General features: G+C 37.7%; 1 protein-coding gene across 1 annotated transcript in view; it reads right to left on the bottom strand.

Annotated features, from left to right (window-relative positions):
* Positions 1-349: 349 nt before the first annotated feature.
* The window catches only part of grm1b (glutamate receptor, metabotropic 1b), a 56,892-nt gene continuing 36,713 nt past the window's right edge, over positions 350-20,528 (bottom strand). The window contains exons 5-9 of the mRNA XM_056477768.1: positions 19,876-20,122; positions 17,586-17,754; positions 16,883-17,009; positions 7,811-8,741; positions 350-1,861 (exon numbers count right to left, since the gene is read on the bottom strand). Coding sequence (XP_056333743.1) covers positions 1,045-1,861; positions 7,811-8,741; positions 16,883-17,009; positions 17,586-17,754; positions 19,876-20,122 — 2,291 coding nt within the window. The 3' untranslated portion in view covers positions 350-1,044. The remainder of the gene's footprint in view (positions 1,862-7,810; positions 8,742-16,882; positions 17,010-17,585; positions 17,755-19,875; positions 20,123-20,528) is intronic.

The following is a 20,528-nucleotide window of genomic DNA, read 5'->3' as shown; positions in this document are numbered from 1 at the left end:
CAAAGTACTTTATTTAGACAAGTTTATAGGCTAATTTCTCAATATTTTGACTTTCTTTAACCCACAGATTCCAGATTGAATTCATTAAATATTGTCTTATCCTAAAAAAATTACCTATATTTTGTGGTCCAGGCTCATAATGAAAATAAAACTAGTATGAAGCTGTATAAAACATTTAAAACTTTTGTTGTTTAGCATATGTTCTACGATAACTCGAACTATATTAACACAGAAACAAATAAATAAATAAATAAATAAATAAATAAATAAATAAATAAATATATGTACAATAAAACTGAATGTAATGCCAAAATTAAACTTGTACAAGTTAGAGTCAGGAGAAGGAATTTTTCACAGTATTTCCTATAATAATTTTTCTTCTGGAGAAAGTCTTATTTGTTTTATTTTGGCTAGAATAAAAGCAGTTTTCAATATTTTTAAAACCATTCATGGTCAATATTATTAGCCCCCTTAAGCCTTTTTTTTTCAATAGTCTACAGAACAAACCACTGTTATACAATGACTTGCCTAATTACGCTAACTTGCTTAATTAACCTAGTTAAGCCTTTAAATGTCACTTTGAGCTGAGTTCTAGTATCTTGAAAAAAATCTTGTAAAATATTATGTACTGTCATCATGGCAAATATAAAAGAAATCAGTTATTAAATGAGTTATTAAAACTATTATGTTTAGAAATATGGTGAACAAAATCTTCTTTCCGTTAAACAGAAATAGGAGAAAAATAAACAGGGGGGCTAATAATTCAGGAGGGCTAATAATTCTGACTTTAACTCTACGTACTAAAATAACTCAAACTAAATGAACACAAGCAAAAATAAACATATTGCAAAAAAAAATCGTTTTTTTTTCCAGTGTTAATTTTGGACCCTGCTCAACACACACACACACACACTCCCTTTATCAAACTTTACCTCAATAAGCAACAATATTAAAGCTTTCCAGTGCAGGCGACTCAACACACAAGTCTTCAAACAAACTAGCATCTAATATTAAATCACCAAAAGCTGCTATGGTAAATCCATTTCAAAGCGTGGAGGAGCTTTGCTTATAGTCCCGGAGGATGACGGAGGCGTAGGTGACGCTCGGCGGTGTGCACAAAACAGATTCAGACACTGGAGAATTGCGAACGGGACTTCCTGAGCCCAAAGAATCCCGAAATGGAGAAGGCGGCATGAGCGCCATTGAATCCTCCATAGCCATTTTGATTTGCACCAACTCCTCCTCATCGTGAATTTGCGCATTATCATACATATATCCGTGAAGGAGCCCGAATTGTTCATTTTCCACCTCCTCCAGAGGAGAAGATGGTTCGTCCTGATAAACGTCCATGGGTAAAATCGGATGAGGATGCAAAACTTGAGGCTGAAGTGCCAAAATCACGCCATCTGTTGGTTCAGCAAGGCTTATGATTTCATCCAAATCGGCCATGTTTGAATTAAACTTGACTACATCATCCTGAAAGTGCTCTATCATGGGATATTGTGGGAGGACCATGTTTTTTTGTGGCACGTGCTGCTCGGGGGTGTAAAACGTTAGATTTGCGCCCACCTCTTTCATAGGCTTGCTAACAGGAGCCATCAGATGAGGGCTGTTTGAGGGGTTGTATCTGATGGGGTCGATTTCATCCTCCTCGGCTACATTATATAGAGTCTTGGTGCTTAAATCGGAAAACTCCATGCCCGGGTTATTGTAGGTGTTAGTTAGGGGTTTGATGATGGCCGTCTGATTGGATCCGGCTTCCTGCTTCTTCACATGTACAGACAGTCTGTGCCACATGTGCTCCCCTTTCGGAGGATGTCTTGAACCTGGTTCAGACCATGACACAGACTTTCCATTAGAACTATATGAACAAAATAAAGACCAGCTGTTATTTCACAGGAACCGAGAAAAGGTGAACACATGAGAACAGCATTTCTGGTTCGTGTAAAAAAATACGTGGTGGCTACAAATAAATAATACGCTGAATAGTGGTATTCAGATATTCAGTGGGGTTTTTGGGGGGGAAATGTGTAGTCATATAGGGGTGAGAAGTGACCTAAGTTTGAATTTGTTTTAGTACAGTCTGAGGACTTCCAAAAGTCTAACATCATTTCGGCTTACTCCCTTTATTAATCTGGGGTCGCCACAGCGGAATGAACCGCCAACTTATCCAGCATATGTTTTACGCAGCGGATACTCTTCCAGCTGCAACCCATTTCTGGGAAACATCCATTCACACTCATTCACATACACTACGAACAATTTAGCCCACCCAATTCACCTGTACCGCATGTCTTTGGACTGTGGGAGAAACCCGAGCACCCGGAGGAAACCCATGCGAATGCAGGGAGAACGTGCAAACAGCGGCTTATCATCCTTTATATTAACATTGCTTTAATAGGGGATTAACTCTCCATTTATCTATAGTTACCTGATGATCTGGGACCTTTACCCTGGACAGATCACGGTGTGTAGTTTTAGATAAATGAGAATATTTTTTTTAAATGAATAAATTATTTAAAAAATAAATAAATAATTTATTCATTTAAAAAAAATATTTGTTTTGACATATTTTTTAAAATTTGTGGCAAGGAAATAATTAGTTTAGTGTGGCCAGAGAAAGAAATGGTAAATCCTTAGTGTTGAGCCCTAAAAAGTCATGTGAAATAAAACAAAAGTTAAGGAGGCACGTGGACATAACACATGATTTAAACCAAGTAATTTTAGCATGCCAATGTCAAATTTATGGAAAAATATTTTCCCAACAACAAAACTGTGGCTACTGAAAATGGCAAGTGGCTAGTAATGTTGAAAAACTACTAGCCACAAAGGCTGGTGATCAAAAAAGTTAATGTCAAGCCCCGATTATTAATGTTGAAAGCAGTTGTGGTGATTAATATGCAGAAAACATCATATACCATTCAATTATTTGGGGAGTGTGTGTTTTTAGACGACATTAAGGCTGCTATTCAGATTTAAAGGTTTTAGAGGACATTTAGGCTGCTATTCAGATTTAAAGTGACAGTAAAACATCTATAATGTCAAAAAAAGATTAACATTATTAGAAATACTGTATATACAGTATTGATGAACATAATCTACTTCAATAAACTCATTTAAATGCATAATGTTTCCAAACTTTAGACAAGTACACACTCAGAAATAAAGGTGTGCGAGCTGTCACTGGGGTGGGACCTTTTCAAAAGGTATACATTTGTACTTGAAGGGTTCATATTGGTAACTCAAAAGTATATATTAGTACCTACAAATTTCAAGAGGAACACGTTTGGACATTTTAGGTACTAATATGTACCCTTGAGGTATTAATATGGACCTTTTAGTTACAATTTTTTTTTTTTTTTGAAAAGGTACCATCCCAGTGACAGCTCACGTACCTTTATTTCTGAGAGTGTACTGTATATTTAAGATAGTATAATACTAATTTATAAAACGTAACCATATAAAAATACTAAATAGAAGCATATCTATTAGCGTTCTTGGACTTTTTACGCCACCTAATGGCACGATATACAATACAATAAAAGTAAGATCATCTCAGTTAATCATTTTAATTATTAGTTTTATTCCCAAATAAATTAGTCTAGCGTCAGTGAGCATAAAAACTTCACATTTGAGATATATAAAGTAAAACAAATATAATTAAACAAATATTTATGACTACAGCTGTTGCAAAACAGCCAAATATACTTAATATTTTAAATATATGCGCAATATTTTACTACTGTAGGCACAAAATTCATGTTCGTCTTACCTTATCCTGCTCTGTAATGCAAAAAAATGCTATTCTTACTTCGATCTTTTGTCTTGTTTCTATTCCAAATACCAAAAAATTCTTTAATCAAGAAGCATTTTCTAGACAAGCAAAACATATTGTCTTGTTTTAAGAAATAATATGCCAAAATGAAGTAAGTTTTTTCTTAAAACAAGCTAAATATTCTGTCTATGAGGTAAGAAAAATAATATTATGTCAAAAGGAAACACAAGATTATCTTGCTTACCCTATTGGCAGATTATTTAGCTTGTTTTAAGGAAAAACTCACTTCATTTCATTTTCTTAAAACAAGACTATATGTTTTGCTTGTCTAGAAAATGCTTCTTGATTTAAGAATATTTAGATATTTTTACTAAATAAAAAGCATTTTTTTGCAGTGAGTATTTTTACATTACAGATCGACAGTGGTAAAAATATAGATCCTGCAGTGTTTATATAATCAATATTCAGTCCCACTTTATATTAAGTGGCCTTAACTAATATGTATTTACACCAAAATTAATAATTCATTACAATGTACTTACTGTGTAAATACATGTATTTACTGTGTACTTGTGCTTGATTAAATACCTGTATGTACTTACATCTGTAATTAATTTTTGTAACTACATTTGTAAATACACTGTTGACCATCCCTTACACCTTAACTCACCCTTAAACCTACCCATACCACCAAACCTGTGCATAACCCTACCCCTATCCCAACCCAAGAGCACCACAAGTGTTCTCTAATACATTATGAACAAAGTAAGTACAATTATTTATTTTTAGATGCAAGTACATAGTAGTTAAGGACACTTAATATAAAGTGGGACCCAATATTTCTACTATGTGACATATATAGTCATACCCACTAGTTCACTTGGTTGTATCAGAATACTAATTCTTGCCATTGCATACATCTAAAGCTACTGTACTATATTCCCCCAGTGTCTCTCAGCCCCGCTGCACAGATGCCCCTGGGTGCGCGGGCTTTAATTGTAGTTGACCTGCAAATCACAGATGTCTGAGAGAGCCGTTAATTGAAGAAGCTCCTGGAAATGGCCTGATCCAGAGTTCTAAAGAAAAGCCGGAAATAAAGGACTAGACCCATGGGCTCTGAAGCAGCAGGACTGAGAAACTGACAGTGTGTCTCAATCTGCTCCCTATAGTTGTGAATAAGCAGTGTTGGGTTACTTTTGAGAGTAACGCATTACAATATCAAGTTAGGGCGGCACGGTTAGGGTTAGGGACCTTCTTCAAAGCAAGAAGTTCACTGGTTTGACTCCTGGCTGGGTTAGTTGGCATTTCTGTGAGGAGTTTGCATGTTCTCCCCATGTTTGCGTGGGTTTCCTCCGAGTGCTCCAGTTTCCCCCACAGTCCAAAGACATATATAGGTAAATTGGATGAACTAAATTGTCCGTACAGTATGAGTGTGTGCGAGAATGTGAGAGTGTATGGGTGTTTCCCATACTGGGTTGCGGCTGGTTGGCATCCGCTGTATAAAACATATGTTGAAATAGTTGGCGGTTCACTCCGCTGTGGCGACCTCTGATAAATAAGGGACTAAGCTGAAGGAAAAAGAATGAATGAATATCGAGTTACTCCCCCAAAAAGTAACTATAGTTATGCTACTTAGTTACTTTTTATGGTTACGTTACTTTTGAATACCAAAGGTACAGAGTTCCTAGATTTAACAAAGTCAAACTAAATCACTCCTTTCTTCATCAGGCAATATATGAAATAAGTACTACGCTTTATTAACAAAAAAATAAATAAATAAAAAGTTAAAAAAAACAAATATATATGTATATACCTTACCTCTGGTTTGATGGTAATAAATTAAACTCATTATGCAAAACATGATAAAGGTCAGAGATTATAGCTGGAAGTATAATCTCTTACCTTTATCATGTTTTGCATAATGAGTTTAATTTATTACCATCAAACCAGAGGTTTAGAGTAACAATTAAGATATTTAAGATGAAATCTGAGAGCTCTCTCATCCTGCATAGACAGCAAGAGTCCTGACTCATTCAAAAGTAACGTAACACATTACTTACCATAAAAAGTAACTAATGAATGTAACTAGTTACTTTTTGGGGAGTAACACAATATTGTAATGCATTACTTTCAAATGGGCGACGCTGTGGCGCAGTAAGTAGTGCTGTCGCCTCACAGCAAGAAGACCGCTGGTTCGAGTGTTGGCTGGGTCAGTTGGCATTTCTGTGTGGAGTTTGCATGTTCTCCCTGCGTTCGCGTGGGTTTCCTCTGGGTGCTTCGGTTTCCCCCACAGTCCAAAGACATGCGGTACAGGTGAATTGGGAAGGCTAAATTGTTCATAGTGTATGAGTGTGCGTGAGTGGGTATGGATGTTTCCCAGAGATAGGTAGCGGCTGGAAGAGCATCCGCTGCGTAAAACGTGCTGGATAAGTTGGCAGTTCATTCTGCTGTGGCGACCCTGGATTAATAAAGGGACTAAGCCGGAAAGAAAATGAATGAATGAATGAATGAATGAATGAATGAATGAATGAATGATACTTTCAAAAGTAATTTTCCCCAACACTGCATGTCCTTTCATACTCTTGAAATCTTTGTTTGTATTTAAAACACAAATCGATTGATTGATTGATTGATTGATTGATTGAATATTACTCTATACCTCCAGTTTGATGGTAATAAAGTAAACTCATTATGCAAAACATACCTTTATCATGGTATGTTTATATCCATAATCCATAATAAGTTTCATAAAATAAGTTTAAATTATTACAATCAAACCTAAGGCATAGGATTCCTAGATTCAACAAAGTCATACTAAAACACTCCTTTCTTCATCAGGCAACATTGGAATTAAATAAGATGCTTGATAAAACCAAATTTTTATGTCATAATCTGTGTGATTGAAGTGTTGTGAATGTTTTGTCAAGGTTTTTAAGTTGAAGTGTATGAAGTATTTATTGTTATGTCAATAATGTCTGACAATAAAGTGTCAATCAATCAATCAATCAATCAATCAATCAATCAATCAATCAATGTTCTGAAAACAAAGATTTCAAGAGTTTGAAACGACATGCAGTGTAGGGGAAAGTTACTTTGGAAAGTAATGCATTACAATATTGAGTTACTGCTCAAAAAAGTAACTAGATTACTTTTTTAACTGCATTGTTACTTTTGAGTTACTTTTTCTTACTTGATTTCATTCAGAACTTGTAGGTTTTTTTTCTTCTTTTTTAAATAAAGGAGCTCTGCAATTAACAACACATAAAACCTTCATTTACCTTTACACACCAAAAAATAATAATGTAGGATAATGTTATCTTCTGAGAACTTAAAATAACGTGTTACCTACTCATTCATTCATTCATTCATTTTCCTTCGGCTTAACCCCTTTTTTTATTAGGGGTCGCCACAGTGGAATGAACCGCCAACTTTTCCTGCATATGTTTTACGCAGCAGATGCACTTCCAGCCACAACCCAGTTCTGGGAAACACCCATTGACTTCCATAGTTTTAGTTTTTTCTTCTGTGGAAGTCAATAGTTATGGAAGTCAATAGATGTTTTGTATATATATATATATAGCTAATGATTCAAAGAAACATTGACTTTTGTCATTTCTTTGCCTACTTTTAAAATTTGGATTGGTTGGGTAATAGTACACCACCTTTTTTTTTTTAAGGACTACACCACTGCCCCACGTGTTGCCGTGGGTTTCCTCCGGGTGCTCTGGTTTCCCCCACTGTCCAAAGACATGCGTTATAGGTGAACTGGGTAAGCTAAAATTGTCTGTAGTGTATGTGTGTATGTCCTGGTCCTCCAGGTTGGGGGTTGAGCATTGGGCTAATGACCCACCTCATAAAAATGAGACGTTACGAAACACCAACATAGAGTGGTTAAATATCAACTTCGATAGAAATGGCCCGGGTAGTAAGTAAGTAACACTTTAAAATGTACAAATCTCAGATCAGTGACCTGACTACTGAGCTATAGGAAGCTGATTGAGACGCACCCTGTGCCAACGCTACTGAACTACTTACTTGGCATTTCCAGATGCGTTCTTCTTGCGTTTGAACATGTTCAGCAGGCTGTTGCTCCTGCACGCAATTTTTCCATCACCCACATGCATCCGCACCACATCCGAGGTGGTGAACGCGCTGCGAACGTTCCTCTCGGGCTTGGCGATGATTATATACATTTTTGGCGTAAACATGCAGCCGAGAGCTACGGTCACGCTGAGACTCACAGAAAAGGATGTGGTGATGATCTTATAGTTGGAGCCGAAGTAAATCGGCACAAAGGCCAGCCAGATGATACAGGTGGTGTACATGGTGAAGGCGATGTACTTGGCCTCGTTAAAGTTAGCAGGGACGTTACGAGTTTTAAACGCATAATATGTACAGCTGAGAATAAGCAAACCGTTGTAGCCAAGTGGCGCCACCATTCCCATATTGCTGGTATTGCATATTAGAAAAACCTCTCGAATGCTGGGGTAGGACTTGATGGGTTCTGGAGGCTCCAAAATGATCAGTGTCACCTCTAAAGTCAGTTGCATGCTGATGAGGATGAAGGCGATCACCACCTGCGCCCAGGCACTCATAAAGCGTGGTTTGCGTGTGCATATTTTCTTTTTGCTGCCTGCCAGAATTCGAGCGATGCGGTTGGTTTTAGTGACGAGAGCAGAGTAGCACATGGAGGCAGAAAGGCCCACGAGGAGCCGCTGGAGGTAACATGAGGCTATGGAGGGACGGGCGATGAGCGTGAAGGGGCAAATGTAACCCAGGAAGATGCCGGCCAGGATGATGTAGCAGAGTTCACGGCTCGAGGACTTGACGACCGGCGTGTCTCGGTATAGGATGAAGACTAAGGTGACAAAGCTGGTCACTAGGATGCCGAGGCATGAAAAGACGACAGCCGCGATGGATTCTGGATGACTCCACTCCAGGTGGCGCAGGGGAAGAGGCTCACAGACTGCAGAGACAAGACAAAATGATTAAAAGGATTAAAAGACAGTGTATTAAACTATTACTAGTTTCATTCATTCAGTCAGTCATTTTCCTTTGGCTTAGTCTCTGATTTATCAGAGGTCGCCAAAGCGGAATGAACCCCCAATTCGCTATTTCGAGCATATCTTTACACAGCGGATGCCCTTCCAGCTGCAACCCAGTACTGGTAAACACCCATACATCTTCAAATTCACACACTCATACACTACTAGCCCTTACTAGTTTTACTCATTATTATTATTACTATTACTATTATTACACTGTGTTTTTTAGCAGAGTGCAATACATTTTCTCAGCATCAGATTGACTGTCAATTCTTGTTCCCAAATCCCAAAGCTGATAATGTAAGCTGTTGGACCTGTAAGCCACAAGCCTAGCAATAGAGTGTTTTAGTATCCAATCCAGTTTTATGCAGCACTGGTTCCTGAAGAATTTTTACAAACATTTTATCATATAGTCTAAATACCTTAAAATTCTTAATTCAAGCTTTTTCTAGACAAGTAAACTTTTTAATTCAATTTAATTCAATTCACCTTTATTTGTATAGCGCTTATACAATGTAGATTGTGTCAAAGCAGCTTCACATAAAAGGTCATAGTAAATAGGAACAGTGTAGTTCAGTTTGTAGTGTTTAAGTTCAGTTCAGTGTGGTTTAATAATCACTACTGAGAGTCCAAATACTGAAGAGCAAATCCAATGATGCGCAGCTCTATAGATCCTGAACCATGCAAGCCAGTGGCGACAGCGGAGAGGGAAAAAAAACTTCACTAAATGGTGAAAGTGAAGAAAAAAACCTGGAGAGAAACCAGGCTCAGTTATGCACGACCATTTTAATTTCTCCGCTGGCCAAACGTCTTGTGCAGAGCTGCAGTCTCAGTGGCGGAGGCTGGAAGCTGGCCTCTGCGAAGACTCGTCTGTCTCTAAAGCGTCACGGGAATCAGTCTCATGTTCTCCACTCCTCCATGACCACCACAGTAGCTGCTCAGTCCAGTTTTTAGTACAGTGGGGTAAGCAAAATAATCTTATTTCACAGCGAAAACTATTATTTTGTTGAGCTATTGGCAGATTATTTGACTTATTTTAAGGAAAAACTAATAGAATTTTTACTTGTTATTTCTGAAAACAAGACAAAGGGCCCTATCATACACCCTGCGCAATAACGCACAAGACGCGTTTGGCGCAATTTGTTGCTTTTTTCAGATCAGCGCAACCCTCATTTTCATGTTTTGCACCTTGTTGTATGAATAGCAAATCCATTTCTCCTACTTTGTGGACTCGTGGGTGTGCTGGTCTATGAAGGAGGCGTGTTAAGGCACATTGTTTTAATCCTTTAAAAATTAAAGGATTAAAATGTTCCAAATTTTTTTATTTATGTATAATGTTATCATTATTAGTAGCAGTATTGTTTATTATATGCATATTTATATTTGTTTTAATAAAAACAAGTTTAGGTTTGTCCACCTGTCGGGTTTTGGAGACGTCTGCATCACCATATGGAGTATAAGAAGAGGACGTGTGTTTGGATATAACTCAGTTTTTTACCACCATAAGGACATTAAATATGTGGGCTAATGGATGTCTTCAGTGGAGTGCGTAAAACATCGTTACCTTATACATGAAAGTAAAGGAGTAAAGTTAAGAGTAAAAGTAAAGTAAAGAGAAAGTAAAGATGCTGAATGGAGGAGGCTCATTCTTTATCCTCGTGCTGCAGATACTCTGTTTAACTGTTTTCTCGCTAGTGAAGTGTTCAGTTTTTCCACTTACAAAGTCCGCCATGTAAATAGCAAATGCACCATGGCGCGATGCAACTGACTCTTAAAGGGAATAGAAGATGAGACACTGATTGGTTTACTGCATGTTATGCTCAAAACACACCCATAACTCATTAAGAGAATAAGCACAACCCTGTTAGACCATGAGCCAGGGCGCAGACCATATTTTTCTGTCCTTAAAATAGCAAAAGTGGATTCGGAAATGCCCTTAAGCCACCATGCACTTTAGACTTTGCATCTAGATCATTAAAATAGAGCCCAATATGTTTTGCTTATCTAGAAAATGCTTCTTGATTTAAGAATTTTTAGATATTTGCACAAGAAACAAAACAAAAATGTTGAAACCTGTAATCACATAGTATTTGTTTTTCCAACCACGGAAGTTAATGGTTTCCAACAATCTTCCGAATATCTTCTTTTGTGTTCATTTTCATTTTTGAGTGAACTATGCCTTTAACCTCCTAGCAAAACCCAGGCAACCACTAACAAAATCTGGGGTTGTGTATTTCTGAACTGGGCCAATCTGAAAAACACACCTGCAGAGCTTTTTCCAAATCTGCTCTGCTGCATGTGGACAAACTGTCTACAGCATATTCATACAATGTGGTGCATTATGAATGTATCCACCAATATTCACTCTAAGAAGCCAAACTAAGGGTTGAGATCAAAGCATCCATTGTTGAATATAATATTTCTTAAATAGCAAAAGTGTAGACATTCACATTGCTGCATGTCTTTATAGGACTGGCCATCAGAGTGTGACCAGCTTGCTTATGCACCAAGTGCGCTAAAGTAGGTTTCCAGCTCACCTAAAAATAAACAGCCCTTCCACTAAGGGACCGGCCGTAAGAAAGAACCAAGCCAAAGGAGACTTAAGAGACTGCAGCAGGAGAAGGGAAATCAACGCTTCCTCATTACCAACATCATGGCCGGACACTTTTATGTATGATAACGCTAAACAGTTTGTGATTCAACACAAAAAATTCAATACTTAAAAGATAAATGGGGTCAGTTCTTTGCCAGTAGCCCCTGTGCATTACGGCGGTAGCACAGAATGGAAGTATACTACAGCGAACTAATGAAAAATACATCGCTAGGACACTCTCAGGGCTGCTGCATTGACATTGACCATCACAGCGGATGAAAATAGGCCAGAGAAGTAGGCAGTGAAGTAGGGCTGTCACTGGCGATAAGTTGTACGGCGCAAGCAATCTGTAAAAATGATAAATGGCCTTCAGGTGTCATGGGAAACCTTTTCGAAAAAATAGGACAGTGAAGGTCTTTTAAAGAGCCAAATCAGTTTTTAATGCCAGATTTGGAGGATAGTGGACTGCCATGGACCGTTTGAGGATGCTTTTCATGATTCAGACGCATACTTTATGCTTTGAAATGCAGAATTGAATTAACCAAAACTGTAACTAACAACTCCATGTAGGTCAATATATGTCAATCATTCAGATTTGATGTTTTAAAAAAAATAAATAAAGGCCCGTTTCCACTGAGTGGTACGGTATGGTTCGGTTTGGTACGCTTTTATGGCTGTTTCCACTGTCAAAAGGCGTACCGAACCAAACCGTACCGTACCACTTTTTCGGCACCCTTTCGAAAGGGTACCAAACACGAGAAAGGGTACCAAAAGGCGGAGCTAGACTTGCAGCTGAACGCTATTGGTTTACAGAGAGGCGTCATTCGCTTACGCAACAAGCCAGAATGAAAACAAAAAAAAAACGCCATGTTTAAAATACACAGCCGACGAGCCGAGACATTACAGCGGAATTATATATACATATAATAACGAGCCATGGTCGACCCGGGCTCAAACAAACCTTGTCGTCGTCTTGATGAACAGCCACAAAGCCAAGAAGAAGAGCAGATTTACCCTGTGCCCCGTAGTTTTTTACAAGCCAGTCTGAGGCGCGAGCGGTTTCGCTTTCTTCCTTGCGTTCGCCACGCGTCTAACATTATATCTGAAATAACAAACTTCTTGAACTCATGATAATAACCTGCGCTTGATTATTGACGTGCTTTTAAACCCGATCCTGTCAGACACTGACAAACGCGAGAGTGAAGCGTGAAGAAACAAAGGAGGAGCCGGAAAAAAGGAGCACATTATTTTTCAGCAAACATGAACAAAATGCCTTGTTTAACTAACTTAATATCTTCACCTTTTGGACTAATATGAACTCAGAATGACAGAATTACTCTCTAACAGAGGCTACATAAACTGCTGAAGATTACAGACACAGATGAGAGGTTTACACTGACTGTAGGCTATATTTTGGGTTGTTTTTGAACCTAAATACGGACGAAATTCTTCTGTGTTCTTCTGTAGTTGGTAACATATCAGAGACTGTTTAAATATATGTTCATTTATTTATTTATTTATTTAATATAATTACAGACGTTACAGTAGGCTGTTTTGCACTGTCATTGATCTGCAGTTATAATCAACTCATGTTCATTGAAAAGTTAGTAATAAACATTTCTACACAAGTATTTATGTGTGTAAAGCATCTGTTTTGTAAGAAGTGCTTCTCATATGATATGCAAGTGACCCGTACAGCTTTATTGTAGACATTTCCTCGAGCAAGAATGATTTGGACTGAAACTTTCTGTCATACACCACGCCCACCAAAAGGGTACCCTTGTTAGTGGAAACGCAAGCTTGATAAAGGTGACCCGTACCGTACCAGTCAGTGGAAACGAGCCATAACATAAAACTATTAGACTATTCTTGTCCAAATAAAAGTTAGTTAGTTAGTTAGTTGGTTAGTTGGTTAGTTAGTTAACTTTATTTGTCCCTGTAGGGAGATTTCAATTGCAGCGTACACCCACAGAGACATCTGGCTATTTCACATTTGGGATTTACATAACTAAATCATTTAAAACCTAAAGTACCGTGGTACTGTACGATGGATTTTACTTAAACCTAAATGTGTCCTGCAATAAAACAATAAAAACTCTGGAATTTGGAGAAGAGTATGCGAGAAAGCGCCCAGAACACCCTTCTCGCCTTTCACCCTGTTGACCTTAGACCTTTTCTCCCCTTCTGGTTTTGCAAAGTGATTATAATTATTCAGGTAAACTGGTGAAGTGCCTTCTCTCCTAATGAAGATCTGCTGATAAACTTTGTTTCACCCCAAACTAATGGGTAACCCTTTGTAGTTTAGTTAACTCTGAAAACAGAGACAGATATTTGGGTGCTAAATATTCATGACTGTTTTTCAGATGTTATGGGTATTTAAAGAGAGTTGGCAAATCCTTTAGGGGATATTCTGTAGCCAGACTTCCCACACAGCCTCTGTGTTTCTCACATATGCTGACTTTACAAAATTATTTCCTTGTATTTGTACTTGTGTTTATGTCATGCTGACATTTATGTCATGCTGTCATGCTGAAATATTCATTTTTGAATCGTTTTAAGTAACGCTTTTACCTGCCTGGCAAAACAATTGCTAATGTTTTGATTAATTCTGGAGTCTTCTGAATTAATTGTATTCAGTAGATTAAGTGAAGTCGTCGCTACCTCTGTGTTGTGACATGATTTTATACATTTTTTAAGGCACATTTGACTGTATGGAGCAGGAGGAACGACAGCATGAAGACTTTTTAATTATTTAATCACTGATATTTGCAAGTTGTATGGAAATGACTTAATTAACTGCACTTTTAGTACAAGTGTACAGGAGGCAACCAGACTAATTGGGTATTATTTAACCCTGCATTAACTCTGCAGCTTCAGAATGTCAAGATTTCAGAGTGCCCATGAGAAGAAACGTAATCCCGGGGCGTGGAACTCTAAGCGGTGTTTGGTCGCTAATGAAGAATATCGGACCCAAGAAAATATCAAAATCTAAATACATCACAACTACCAATATGATCAGCTAAAAACATAAATGGTCAAATTAGAATAGTCAAAATTGAAGATTAAATTATTCGTAGAGTTAGAAAAGAAATTGGTCAACAAATTTTAATGAATTTAAATAACTCTTTCCAGAAGCACCCGAAAAGCCATACATGCAGAATTTCTTCGACCACGTCACTAGATTCTGTTGTTGGGCCTGTGGGTAGAATCTTACAGTACCGCTACTCTAAATAAAAATCCAGTCTACTGAACATTAGCCGCCGCTAGGGGAGGAGGAAATTAAAAATGTAATTGCTTGAGGGATAATGATCATTTTGACCTATCTGTGAACACAATATTGATGACCTGATGGTAACAATTTAAAGGTGCACAATGAAAGACACCCTTCTCATCCACAATCCTGTTAGCCTTATTTAATACTCTTTCTTTGTATAAAGTCTCAATACTCTTAATTTTGCTCCCAATAATTTACTGGCTGTTGTTACCACCTTCCCCAGTGATCTCTTTTGTGCCAACAGATCACACAAAAAGTCACAACACTTTCAATAAAAGCAGTATAAAACATTGTCATCAATTTGTTGTCAACATACAAAGACAATGCTTTGTTTAAGAAGTACATTCTCTGTTGTGGGATGGCATGGTGGCTCAGTGGTTAGCACTGTCACCTCACAGCAAGAAGTCTGCTGGTTCGAGCCTCGACTGGGACAGTTGGCATTTCTGTGTGGAGTTTGCCTGTTCTCCCCGTGTTCGCGTGGGTTTCCTCCGGGTGCTCCGGTTTCCCCCACAGTTCAAAGACATGTGCTGTAGGTGAATTGAATAAACTACATTGGCCATAGTGTATGAGTGTGATTGAGTGTGTATGGATGTTTCCTACTGGGTTGCAGCTGGAAGGACAGCTGATGTGTAAAATATCTGCTGGATAAGTTGGTGCTTCATTCCGCTTTGGCGACCCCTGATAAATAAAAGGACTAAGCCGAAGGAAAATGAATGAATGCATTTTATCTTCAACTTCGATGAAAATTTTCGAACCACTTCAAATGTTGACTACTGTACTTTGAAAGTCTAATTGCTTAGAAAAAAATTACCTTTATTTTGACAAGATAAAAAATTTAAGGTGTTGTTCTTCTATGACACAAAGGGTGACACTGGTTTATCATTTTGCAGAAAAAAAATAATGAGCGAAATGACTATTGCAATAAAATAGCACGCTATAATTTTGCTGATCGATACAATCCTGGATTAACATCTATGTTAATCCTGGAGCATCATTTTTGTTTGAAAATGTAATCCATACCTATTCCTTACCCCTAAACCCAACCATAAGTGTAAATTATTCCTAAAATCAGAGGAGAATAATAGTTGGATTACAATTATGTACACTACCTGACAAAAGTCTTGTCATTGATCTCAGTTGTAAGAGCAATAAATAATAACTTGACTTCTAGTCGATTCTTTGGAAAAGTGGCAGAAGGTAGATTTTTCCCATGAATCATCTGTTGCATCCCAATCATCACAAAAACTGCAGAAGACCTAATGGAACCTACATGGACCCAAGATTCTCACAGATATCAGTCAAGTTTGGTGAAGGAAAAATCATGGTTTGGCGTTACATTCAGTATGGGGGCGTGCGAGAGATCTGCAGAGGTCTGAGGTATAAAGACATTTGTGCCGCCCATTACATTACAAACCACAGGAGAGGGCAAATTCATCAGCAGGATAGCGCTCCTTCTTATACTTCAGCCTCCACATCAAAGTTGCTGAAAGCAAAGAAGGTCAAGGTGCTCCAGGATTGGCCAGCCCAGTCACCAGACATGAACATTATTGAGCATGTCTAGGGTAAGATGAAGGAGAAGGCATTGAAGATGAATTCAAAGAATCTTGATGAACTCTGGGAGTCCTGCAAGAACGCTTTCTTTGCCTCCAGATGACTTTATTAATAAGTGATTTGAGTCATTGCAGAGATGTATGGATGCAGTCCTCCAAGCTCATGATAGAGTCAAACACAATATTCATTCTTTCTTCACTGCAGCATGACTTTATATTCTATACTGTCCATTATTTTAGTTAAGTGACAAGACTTTTGTCTAAGCAAAGTCAGCTTACTGTCCTAATTAAATAATTAAAAATCATGGCATGATCATATTTTATTTTGGTTAAATAAGTGTAATCTAGAGGCCTTTGCCTTTCATATAAGCCACTTCTGATACCAAATAATCAACTAGAAGTCAAGTTATTATTTGCTGTTCCTAAAACTTGGATAGGTGACAAGACTTTTGTCAGGTAGTGTAGAAGTTCAAAAACTGTAAGCCTAAATTTAACATAAACGGTAAACCCCTAAATTCTGATTGGCTGATTGAAATGTTGTTCCAAGATCAACACAGATGTTAATCCAGTAACATGTCCTAGAATAGAATAGAATAGAATAGAATAGAAAAGAATAATAGAATATGGCTAATGTGAATGAATTACCTTGCAGCTCTTCGTCTGGCCACCATCCCAGTTCACAGGCTTTGCAGGTAAACTCATCCTGGACATATTCATTGTCCTTGCAAGGTGTACAGATCCAACAGCAGCTCACCTCTCCTTTCCTGATCACCTGTGGAGAAATATCAACACATTACAGAAATGTGGGTAAATTTGGATCTCCATAGTACCCACAGTGGAATGAATCGCCAACTTATCCAGCATATGTTTTACACAGCGGATGCCCTTCCAGCTGCAACCCAGTACTGGGAAACACCCATACACACTCATTCACTCACACACACTCATAAACTACAGCCAATTTAGTTCATCGATTTCATCTATAGCGCATGTGTTTGGACTATGGGGGAAACCGGAGCTCCCGGAGGAAACCCACACCAACACGGGGAGAACATGCCACACAGAAATGCCAACTGACCCAGCTAGGACTCAAACCAGTGACCTTCTTGCTGTGATGTGACAGTGCTAACCACTAAGTCACCATGCCGCTCTTCGAATCAAATTATTTTACATTAATAATGAATTTAGTTAACTGTAAATTATACATTTGTTGTATAGCATAAATGAACAGAAAATGCTTGCAATTCTTGAAGGAGTCATATGCACTTTTGCAATCTATATTAAGGGGCATCTGATGGAATGGAAATCAAGTCAACTTTTTTTTGTGGTGATGAATGTATAAACACACCTTGATCTCTCCTTTGGAGCAGGGCTCGCTGCAGACAGAACGGACCATCTCACTGCGGTTCATCTGGATCATATAATCATCGATGCTCAAAATGCCTTCATGCCACGAGCCCACATTTATATAGTCGAAGACTCCAGGCTCTACATACTGCAGGTTCATAATGTCATACCTTCAAAAAAAAGAAAAAAAACTTGATGTCTCTTATAGCCAAGCAAAACCAGTGCAAAGATACATGTATTTGTACTGAAAAACATTTGGCTTGTATGACATGTAAATTCTTAAAGGTGCAGTATTGCAAGCGCAGGTTGCCAGATTGAGGACCAACAGTGTGCCTGATGATTGAGCCTGAAGGTTGATTTAAACCGTGTTCTAAATAAAAGCAACAGCATGTGATAGAAGAACGATTCTCCATATTAAAAGGAGTTTTTGTCCTAACCAACACCTGAAATTTATATTTTAGAAATGGCTTTTATTTCTCACAGGTGAATTATGATCACCTCAGGTACTCCTCGTGTGCTTAATTCAGTGTTAAATGCTAATAAGGTGAGTTTGAATGCCATTTTATGTGACATTTATTGCCATACTACTGAAAGCAGCAGCAGATAGTTCACCTCAGATCTTGAACATAAAATAAACCATTTGAAAACTGTGAAATAATGCAAACCAACACATATCAGTGATTCAGGATCTACATTTAATAATGTTAAAAAGGTTTAATATGTATTAGTTAGATTATAAACCTTACCATTTCCTGAGTGAGTGCATCCTGTGCTTCTGAACAGCTTTTAAATTAAAATTTCTGTCGTGTTTTGTCTGGTGCAAAAAGCCAAATTGCTCATCACTGCAAATCTCGTCATGTAGCATGTTGTTAGGACACGGGGTTACAATGTAACCCGCTCACCTAATGTTTACGTTCGTAATATTTATATTATTTGCTAATTAATAACCTCATCTCATTTCGGAGTCTGCTACTGTCCACCGGAGGTCCCATTTTGCTCGTGGACACATACTTTGAGAGCCTTCCTGACTTAATGAATGAAATATGCTGTTTTTCAACAAGGCAACCCAGAGTGCTGAAATATAATTGGCTAAACTGGCATTAGGCGGGTTAACCTCCTAGGACTTGAGTGTCGACAACCGTGGACAGCACATTTTAGCTCTTAAGTGGCTATTTAAAATACTATGATTGTTTTATATTTTGTTACAGACATGCAGTGTCATCCTGCAACTGTTTTGCAGCATACGAAATGTCCCAAACACTATTTTTAACTGTCCAAAATGCGAAAAAAGAAATAGTTTTTACTCTCTGATAGTCAAAGTAAGTAAAAAAAATTCTATGTTAAATATGCATTAAAAACATTCAGGAAAAAGTGTTTTATGTAAATTCGGACGACAAGTCCACATGTATGGACATCATTTTTCTCTAAAAGTACATCGTATCAAAAGATGATACTTAAGTTTTTATTCTAATCAGGTTCCAATAAGCTGAAATAGCAAAGAGAGATAAAAAAATGCATGTAAAAAAACACCTTGGGCCTTAAGAGGTTAAAAGAACCAAAACAAAGACAGCGATCCGGCACGTAACTCACATTTTCAAAGCAGAATATCTGACTCCAGCATTGCTTTTCAGATAAACAAGAATGTTCAGGCATGTTTCTTAAATATCTGCAAACATATTATGGTATTTGTATGCTTTAGAAGAGTCAAAAACGTACATACAGCACCTTTAAATCTCAAAGATATTAGATAAATATATACTGTTTCATTGTGGATATTTCCCAAAGTCATGCATGCTAGTGGACTTACCAGACCCTTACTCCACAGTGGTTTATAAATTATTAATAGAGCAATTCTGTGCAAATGTCAACCTTGCCATGAAAAAATTAAGTTTTTTTTTTCGTGTAGGCTTGTATTTTACAGTACTTTAAAAATACTCCAAAATATCTCTGTCAATGTTTTCAAACGATTATATTTGATTTACCAAAGTCACACACATGAAAATTTCACATCTGTCAAGTCCATAATGGAGAGGAGTCACAGTTTAATTCACAGAATGTCTACAAAGTATGTTGTATACTGTAAACTTGCAGACTTTTTTGGTCACATCCATAACGCACGTTTATTTTCCTCATTTAAAATATAAAAAATGTTTAGAGAATGGTATTTTTCTGATCCCATAACTCTGTGGCTAGTAGTTTTGGTAAATATAAACAGATGCTTCAATATAATGTAAACATAAAACATGTGCATAAAACATTGCTTCTTATGTAGGCCAGTAAGTAAGACTGACCTGCCTGGCGAGTCCCCATTTTCATCAAACCACACGTCTTCCCCAGAAACACCGGCAAACGAGGTCTTGAGGAGAAAGTCTAGGAGTTTGCTGCCATCGATGGGGTCCATCTCTTCACACAGACCCACGTGACCCGGACACAAGTGCTCATGCATATCATGAAGACCGTGAGCCATGGCGTAGATGGCATTAATGACGAATCCCATCTTACTGTCCTGGACGTAGTTGTCCTCCAAGCTTTCATAACCTGTGAGAATCAGCAAACCAGAAAGCACTTATTAGAGCAGTTCTGTGACAGCTTGAGGGTTTTAGTCAACATGAAACATCATCTGCAACCCATTTTACTTCCTTAAAGGGACAGTTCACTCAGAAATGAACATTCGCTGTTAAATTACTCATCCTCAATCCATCCAAGATGTAGGTGACGATACAACATTATTGAAGATTTTTAGCTGAAACCATGGTCTGCACAAAAAGACGTTTGCTGTGTGTTTGTTCAAACTACTTATTTAAAATGAGCTGAAACAACACAATTCTTGAGTTTTTTGTGGACAACTTAATTATTTTATGTTGAATCCACTTTAACTTGTAAAAACTAATAAGCTTAAAGGCTGATTTATACTGTACTTTTGCATCAAATGATCGCCCACAGC

The sequence above is a fragment of the Danio aesculapii genome, chromosome 17, assembly GCF_903798145.1.
Source record: "Danio aesculapii chromosome 17, fDanAes4.1, whole genome shotgun sequence".
Classification (NCBI taxonomy): domain Eukaryota; kingdom Metazoa; phylum Chordata; class Actinopteri; order Cypriniformes; family Danionidae; genus Danio; species Danio aesculapii.
Note: the sequence above shows the minus strand (reverse complement) of the source record. Positions and strands in the feature narration are given on the sequence as shown.